The sequence below is a fragment of the Cebidichthys violaceus genome, unplaced genomic scaffold (genome assembly GCF_023349555.1).
Source record: "Cebidichthys violaceus isolate CVI_PGR_0920_01 unplaced genomic scaffold, fCebVio1.0.p SCAF_142, whole genome shotgun sequence".
Classification (NCBI taxonomy): Eukaryota; Metazoa; Chordata; class Actinopteri; order Perciformes; family Stichaeidae; genus Cebidichthys; species Cebidichthys violaceus.
This window is the reverse complement of record NW_027176310.1, coordinates 211568-220000: the sequence shown is the minus strand read 5'-3', so window position 1 is coordinate 220000 and position 8433 is coordinate 211568. Positions and strand designations below refer to the sequence as shown.

The 8433-nt window shown below is 42.9% G+C and overlaps 2 protein-coding genes across 2 annotated transcripts in view; both read left to right on the top strand.

Moving 5' to 3' along the window:
* The window catches only part of LOC137871493 (A disintegrin and metalloproteinase with thrombospondin motifs 2-like), a 19180-nt gene extending 15109 nt beyond the window's left edge, over window positions 1-4071 (top strand). The window contains exons 16-25 of the mRNA XM_068709321.1: window positions 460-583; window positions 676-756; window positions 841-1004; window positions 1079-1238; window positions 1358-1490; window positions 1609-1813; window positions 2386-2515; window positions 2626-2700; window positions 2813-3083; window positions 3174-4071. Coding sequence (XP_068565422.1) covers window positions 460-583; window positions 676-756; window positions 841-1004; window positions 1079-1238; window positions 1358-1490; window positions 1609-1813; window positions 2386-2515; window positions 2626-2700; window positions 2813-3083; window positions 3174-3822 — 1992 coding nt within the window. The 3' untranslated portion in view covers window positions 3823-4071. The remainder of the gene's footprint in view (window positions 1-459; window positions 584-675; window positions 757-840; window positions 1005-1078; window positions 1239-1357; window positions 1491-1608; window positions 1814-2385; window positions 2516-2625; window positions 2701-2812; window positions 3084-3173) is intronic.
* Window positions 4072-5548: 1477 nt separating this feature from the next.
* On the top strand, window positions 5549-6428 carry ndufa2 (NADH:ubiquinone oxidoreductase subunit A2). Its single transcript, XM_068709304.1, has 3 exons — window positions 5549-5685; window positions 6067-6173; window positions 6256-6428. The coding sequence occupies exons 1-3, from the start codon at window positions 5585-5587 to the stop codon at window positions 6345-6347; spliced, it is 300 nt and encodes a 99-aa protein (XP_068565405.1). The 5' UTR covers window positions 5549-5584; the 3' UTR covers window positions 6348-6428.
* The last annotated feature ends 2005 nt before the right edge of the window (window positions 6429-8433 follow it).

The following is an 8433-nucleotide window of genomic DNA, read 5'->3' as shown; positions in this document are numbered from 1 at the left end:
ACATTATAAACACTTTATTCACTTTATACACACATTATACACACTTTATAAACTAAATACACACATACACACATTATACACACTTTATACACTTCATATACACTTTATACACACTATATAGACTTAATACACACTTTATACACACTATATAGACTTAATAAACACTATATAGACTTAATACACACTTTATACACACTATATAGACTTTATATACTTCACATAGTTTGTCTCGTTAACATAGTATACCATAAAGTAGTGTACGTAGTACTACTTTATGTATTTTATTTATGTATCACAGTAAAGTATAATATAAAGTAGTATACGTAGTACTACACATATATGTAGATTTCCTCCCACAGTGAAGAACAGAACTGTGATCCAGATCTGATCCAGCACACTTCCCTCCTTCCTCCCTCCTGAGTCCTCCTCTCTGTCCTTGTTTCCTCTCTCCTCGTGCAGCATGTAGGATGTGATGGACAGATCGCTTCAGACCAGCAGGAGGACCGATGTGGAGTCTGTGGAGGAGATAACTCCAGCTGTAAGATAATCAAAGGGAACTTCACCCGCAGCACCAAGAAACAAGGTCTGAATGAAACTGTCCTTCAGGGTGATGTAGATGTTTCTATTGGAGTCTTCATTAAGGACCAATAAAGGATCATGGTTCCCTTTGACTAGGTTACCTGAAAATCCTGGAGATCCCCAAAGGAGCCCGACATCTGCTGATCCACGAGTTTAAAGGAACTCCTCACATCCTGGGTAAGGGGGGAGGAAGGAGGAGGAGCCTGAAGAACTTCTGTCCTTCATGTGGAAAACCTTGATTTCACTGTTTTCCTGTCCCAGCGCTGACGAACCAGGAGACGGGCCACCTCTTCCTCAACAACGAAGACGAGCTCCCAGAATCCCGAGCGGTGATTGAGAAGGGTGTGGCATGGGAGTACAGCAACACCGAGGAGCAGGAGTCCATCCAGACCACGGGACCTCTGAAATACGGAGTCCTGCTCATGGTCTGTCTGTCACCACAAGCGGTCCAACCTGCTCCCGTTGTATCTCAGTCTAAGTCTGTGTCTCTGTCCATCAGGTGCGGTCTCATGGAGATTCTAAGGTGACGGTGTCCTACAAGTACGTCATCCAGGACCGCCTCCGGTCCAACCTGGAGTCCAACCTGGTGCAGGAGGACGCCATCTTCTACGAGTGGGCGCTGAAGAAGTGGTCGCACTGCTCCAAGCCCTGTGGAGGAGGTAACGCAACAAGTCCGGTACTCACCGTGGTCTTGTGGATAACCACAGTAATGGTGTGTGTGTGGGGGGGGGGGGGGGGGGGGGCAATGGTGACTAACGGCGTTTTGTCTGGTTGTCAGGGAAACAGTACACAAGGTTCGGCTGCCGGAGGAAAGCTGACGGTAAAATGGTTCAGAGGACATTCTGCTCCAACATCAACAAACCGAGAGCCATCAGCCGCGCCTGCAACGGCGACACCTGCAGCTCCCCCAGGTAACAACCACAGCTCACCTGATTCTGGTCTGAAACCACAGGACCAGCACGGATCCGGCTCGGTTTAGGCAATATATTTATTGAAAGCATGGTTCATTGTCTCTTCCTGTCCCATCAGCTGGGTGACCGGAGACTGGGAGGACTGCAGCGTCACCTGTGGTCAGACAGGGTGGCGGCGGCGCTGGGTGTCCTGCCAGCAGATGTCCAGCAGGGGGCAGCGCTCAGTGCCCAGCAAACTCTGTGCTGAGGACCGGCCGGAAGTGAAACAAACCTGCAATCGTTTACCGTGTCCAGCCTCCTGGAGAGCTGGGCCCTGGACCCCGGTACGGAGACTAGAGTCATTTATCCAGTTGGACTACCTCCACCTTTTCTTTTTCTGGACTATGTCTGCCTTCCTTCTCTCTGGACTACCTCTTCATCACTCATTCCTTAAGTACCTTTAACTGCTTTCAATCTGAACTACTTCTACATCCTTCTTCCTGGACTACTTCTAACTTCCTTGACTACCTCTAACCTTCTCTTCCTGGACTACCTCTAACTTCCTTCTTTCTGGACTACATCTACCTTTCTCTTTCTAGACTACCTCTAAATTCCTTCTTTTAGGACTTCCTCCACCTTTCTCCTTTCTAGACTACTTCCTTATTTAGGGACTACTTCTAACTTCCTTCCTTCTGGACTACCTTTCTCTTTATGGACTACTTTTACTTTTACCATCTTTCTTGTCAACCTCTACCTTTCTTGTATCTAAACTACCTCACATCCTCCTTTCAGGACTAAATCTAATTCCTTAAGGACTACCACCTGACTTGGCCATAATAAACATTGAATCCAGATCAATGACTGATCAGTTTATAAACTGAACAACTGATTTTGACCAATATGTTAATGTTTGTAGTGTTCAGTATCCTGTGGAAACGGGACTCAGGAGCGTCAGGTTGCGTGTTTGAGTCCTGAGGGTTTAGCCCGTAACTGCAGTGATTTTCCACCAATCAAGACCCGCACCTGCCATCCTCCCCCCTGTAGCGGTAGGCATCGACCAATCACATACCAGATAAATGTGCACTGACGCGTACTGAGGCATGCTGGGAGTTGTAGTCCGTGTGTAAGCTAACTGTGTGGTTGTCTCCCCCTGCAGGCGACCAGAAGAACGCCATCATCCAGTGGTTGTCCAGGTCCAATCCAGACTTCCCAGCTCCAAAGATCTCCTCCAGTAAATCACACATAGTCCTCCTCATCCTCCTTTGCAGATGATTGTGAATGTTAGATGAATAAACCTGAACCTGATCACATTGTTCTGCTTCGGTGGTCCATCTTGTCTCCAGGGCAGCGGTGCCGTGGTGACCGCTCAGTGTTTTGCCGGATGGAGGTGTTGAGTCGGTACTGCTCCATCGCCGGTTACCGTCAGATGTGCTGCAAGTCCTGCAGCGAGGGAAACCTCAGCAACTCCAGCAACTCCAGCAACTTTAGCAACTTCAGCATCTTCAGCAACTCCAGCAACTTCAGCAACTTCAACAACTTCAACAACTTCAGCAACTTCAACAACTCCAGCAACTCCAGCAACTCCAGCAGCACTTTCCCGCTGACGGCCGACAGGTCGAAGCCAGAACGTTCCACTAAAAGCTCAACTGCATCTTAAACTGATCTGTCGTCACTGATCTTCTTCTGGTTTTTGTTGTCTTGTAGTTCCTGGAGTGTAACCTCGGAGACGATGACGTCAGTGTCTGACAGCGGCTACGTCAACAGTGACATCATCATCGGCAGTAGCAGGCCGCCTCCCACCGTCGCTGTGACTCCGCCCCCGACCAGCAGGAGCAGCACCGACTTTGTGTACGTGGAGTACGACGATTATAACGAGTACCCGTCCTACGAGGATACTCTTATCATTCCAACTACTACTACTAGTACTACTGCTAGTACTACTACTACTACTACTACTACTACAAGGCGACCAAGAAAAACTGCTTCCCCACATTTATTCAAGAAGAAAACTCCCACAATGCCCCCAGTAACCGCTGAGTTCCCCACCACGACGACGTCAGCTGACCCGGATGACATCATCACCGCCACGTTGTCATCGGGGGGGAGGAGCCTCCACACAGAAGCGACCTCGTCCTCGCCCTCCTTCTTCCCAAACAACTCGGTGGATGAGGTCCCGTACCGGGTCGTGGGATTGGACGGTGACGTCACCAGAGGACAGAACCACTTTGTGCGGATGCCTCCGATCGGCGAGCGAACGCAGAACAAACGGATCCAACAGCTCCTGAACGAGAAGCGACGGAAGGATCTGGTGAGGAGCAGAGAAGGTCGGACTGACAGGAAACAGGGATTATAAAAACACATGAAACATTTCATTTCTTTTTGTTGTTCACTCGTGATGACGCATGTGCAGCTTGCTCACTTCCCGCTAACGCTAACGAACTCTTAAAGAGAAACCGACCGCAGAGCCGACGAGACAAACGACCGACTTCACCTTCATTGTTTCCTCAAATGTAGAAAAAAGATCAAAGGTTTACCGTATAGAACCAGAATGTTCACGATGTAACAAATAATCCTGTTTATGAATAAAGCAAAGTCTCATCCAGCTGATGATGTCATCACGACTCGTGTTAAAGGGACAGTTCAACAGTTATTTTAGCTTAGCATAAAGACTGGAAACAACTATCTTAGGTTAGCATAAATACTGGAAACAGCTAGCCTGGCTCTGTATGAAGGTAACCACCTAGCAATTATAATAAATTATCATGTTTCATCTGGTTTGTTTCATCTGAACAAAAACAAAAGGAAATAGTTTGTTAATTAAAACCTTAAAAAACAGAATTGTTTTTTATTCAGTTTCTGCACAAAACGACCCAATGAAAACAACATGTCGTTCTCATGAACAGCTGCTCGTCTGTTAAACATCAGAGTTCAGATGTGATGAGTCACGACTTCATGGATTCTTTCTGAGGACCAAAGGAAACATGAAACATGAGGCTCTGAACATCTGAAGAAGAATCAATATCGTCTGTAAAAACAAGCTCGTAAGGTTATTATTATTATAACATTATTGTTATTAAAACCACGACGGAGGAACAAAACAAAGCAAAAAGACAAGAAGTGAAAGATCATTTGTTGTTTGCTAAATATTGTTATTAATTCATCTTCAGGTTATTTTATTGATTCAATTGTTTGATTTCTAAAATGTCTTAAAAAATGTCCAAGACGTCTAAAATGTCTTATTTTATTTTTTCTTTATAATAGTCTATTTTTATTAAAATAGTTTGAGATTAACATTCTGTAATCATAAAGTTATTATATTATAATCTGTGTTTAGTGGAAGAAGTATTTATATTCTGATTATATACTTATTCAGTAGAAAAAGTAACATTTTTAATGAGTAAACGTCTCGTATTAAAACTGTATTTATTATTTATTATCAGCTGAAAGTACGAAGTGTTTAAAGTACTTCATGTATTACATATATATATATATATATATATATATATATATATATATATATATATATAGTGTATTAACAGCTTTATATAATGTTTATCTGGATTATTTATACTTCTTCAGTGTTAATAATAATAATAAATGTTTTTTAATAAAAGTAGAATGTCTCTCTGAGATGAAGAACAACAGAAGAAGATAGTAACAGAAACTAGAAAGTAACTTAATACATTTACTCAAGTATTTAAGTACAATTATGAGGTACTTGTACTTTACTTGAGTATTTCCTTTACCTGCTACTTTCTACTTCTCCTTCACTACATCTTAGAAGTACATATTGTACTTTCTACTGAACTCCATTTATATAATAACTTTAGTTACAAGAACTAAATATAATCATCAAAATATAAGTTTTTATTATAAATATTCATTTATAGTAGTCATTAGAATGAGCTCCATCTTCACCAGCTGAAACAATAAAGCGATGAATACATGAAAACATTAATATAATATGTATCATTCTGCATAATGAATGATTTACTGTATTGATATTTCGATGCCTGTGAGGATGTACTCAGGACTCAATCCCCCACTCAGCTGCCTGACAGTACAACCCCGGGCAGTGTTAACCCTCGCCCCGTCCTTGACAGACAGAAGCTAAGATGGCGGCCTCAGCGGTGAGAGCTCTCAGCTCCGGTTTAAAGAACATCAGAGAGATCAGAGTCCTCCTCTGTCAGAGCTCTGCGGCCAGCAAAGGGGCCAGGTGAGACCGGAAGAGACCGACGAGTATCGTAAATATACATAGTACATATATATATATATATATATATATATATATAGTATATAGAACCGAAGTAGAGTGTGACCTGAACAGAGCTAACAGCTAACAGTTAGCAGCTAGCTAGCTAGATGTTAGCTGCTCTGAGGTTATTCTGATGGATGTTAGCAGCTAACAGTTAGCATCTAATAGCTGCTAACTGTTAGCATTAGACCTAGAACAAGCTGGAGTTCTTCCTCAGACTTCACAATAGAAATAGAAGTTAGTCTACATCAAATATATATATATATTATTATTATTATTATTATTATTATTATTATTAGTTTTCTAGTTGAACTGTATTTTAAACAATAAGTCTGTGTTTAGAGACTTTGTGGAGCAGCACTACGTGACTCTGAAGACCTCCAACCCAGACTTCCCGATCCGGATCAGAGAGTGTTCTGGAGTCCAGGCCCGGGTCTGGGCCCGATACGGTGAGTCGCCACTTCAACTGCAACTTTCATTTAAGTAATACCTTTATTGATTATAATTAATAATAATGATCTCTGTGTTCAGACTTTGGGAGAGAGAGCAGCGTCTCAGTGGACAACATGTCAGCTGATCAGGTGGCCGGAGCTCTGCAGACTCTGGTCCAGTCCAAACCCTGAAGTGGTCCAGTCCAAACCTGCTCCATTCTTTCAGTTTGTATGTAAATGTGTTGATGTAAATAAACCTTATTATTAATGTCACTCTGTTTCCTGCTGCTTTGTTTATAGTTTTATTTACCTTGCTTTATTTTCTCTGGATTAACAAAGTGTTTCACTGGTTTAAGGTGTTTCGCTGGTTTAAGAGGTTTCAGTGGTTTAAGAGGTTTCACTGGTTTAAGGTGTTTCACTGGTTTAAGGTGTTTCACTGGTTTAAGAGGTTTCACTGGTTTAAGAGGTTTCAGTGGTTTAAGGTGTTTCAGTGGTTTAAGGTGTTTCAGTGGTTTAAGGTGTTTCACTGGTGTAAGAGGTTTCAGTGGTTTAAGGTGTTTCACTGGTGTAAGAGGTTTCAGTGGTTTAAGGTGTTTCACTGGTGTAAGAGGTTTCAGTGGTTTAAGGTGTTTCACTGGTGTAAGAGGTTTCAGTGGTTTAAGAGGTTTCACTGGTTTAAGAGGTTTCAGTGGTTTAAGGTGTTTCACTGGTGTAAGAGGTTTCAGTGGTTTAAGGTGTTTCACTGGTGTAAGAGGTTTCAGTGGTTTAAGGTGTTTCACTGGTGTAAGAGGTTTCAGTGGTTTAAGGTGTTTCACTGGTGTAAGAGGTTTCAGTGGTTTAAGAGGTTTCACTGGTTTAAGAGGTTTCACTGGTTTAAGGTGTTTCACTGATTTAAGAGGTTTCACTGGTTTAAGAGGTTTCACTGGTTTAAGGTGTTTCAGTGGTTTAAGAGGTTTCAGTGGTTTAAGGTGTTTCACTGGTGTAAGAGGTTTCAGTGGTTTAAGAGGTTTCACTGGTTTAAGAGGTTTCAGTGGTTTAAGGTGTTTCAGTGAGGTTTAAGGTGTTTCAGTGGTTTAAGGTGTTTCACTGGTTTAAGGTGTTTCACTGGTGTAAGAGGTTTCAGTGGTTTAAGGTGTTTCACTGGTGTAAGAGGTTTCAGTGAGGTTTAAGGTGTTTCAGTGAGGTTTAAGGTGTTTTATGGGGCTTAAATATGCCATTGTTGTTATTATATAAAGTGTGACTGTATTCTCACGTGATGATACATCTTCATACAGAACCTTCAGTTTGAAAGGCTTCTCTGATTATTAACATCTTATTCATGGGTTAGGATTAAATAGATAGATACTAACTTTATTGATCCCGCGAGGGGAAATTATTTTGTTACAAGCAGTAATAGGTTACAGAGCAGCAATAGGTCACAGGTAAAAAATCTTAATATTATATATAAAGAAAAATACAAGAAAAATATCAGTCTGTTGGAGAAAGTGCTCCGCTGTCCCTGCAGTAGGTGGTGGAGAGGGTGGTCCGGGTAATCCAATATGGATAATAATTTCTTCAGTGTCCTCCTCTGCACCACCTGTTCCAGATAGTCTTGTTTACAGCCGATGATGGAGCCGGCCTTCTTAACCAGTTTGTTAAGTCTGTTGGTGTCTCCGGCTCCAATGCTGCTCCCCCAGCAGACTACGGAGAAGTACAGTGCACTGGCCACAACAGTAGAACATCTTCAACATCTTGCTGCACATGTTGAAGGATCCAAGTTTCCTCAAGAAAAAGAGTCGACTCATCCCCTTCTTGTACACAGCGTTGATGTTGGCCTTCCAGTTCAGTCTGCTGTCGATGGAGACACCCAGGTACTTGTACTCCTCCACCATGTCCACGTCCTCTCCCAGAACTCTCAGTGGCTGTGGAGCCGTCGTCCTCCTCCCGAAGTCGACCACCATCTCTCTGGTCTTGGCCACGTTCAGAAGCAGGTGATTTCTACCGGCCCACTCCACAAAGTCATCCACTACTGCCCTGTACTCCTCCTCCCGTCCGTCCCTCATACACCCGACCACTGCAGAGTCATCAGAGAACTTCTGATTTCAGGGATATTGGTGTGATCTCATGTTGAATATTTAATATCTTCATGTTCCTCTGATTGGCTGCTGTTGATGATCAGTTGAATAAATGAGAGTCCGGCTCCAGCTGGTCCTGGAGAACCTTCCTCAGCAGTGACTTTGTAGACCTGAAGGGGGCAGCAGAGCTCAGAGAACATCAGACACTTATTATTAATAATGAT

Coding starts and splice junctions, on each gene's coding strand:
- ndufa2 (XM_068709304.1), top strand. CDS start 5,585: ATGGCGGCCTCAGCGGTGAGAGCTCTCAGCTCCGGTTTAAAGAACATC. Junction 5,686..6,066: donor GCGGCCAGCAAAGGGGCCAG/GTGAGACCGGAA, acceptor GTCTGTGTTTAG/AGACTTTGTGGAGCAGCACT. Junction 6,174..6,255: donor CCGGGTCTGGGCCCGATACG/GTGAGTCGCCAC, acceptor CTCTGTGTTCAG/ACTTTGGGAGAGAGAGCAGC.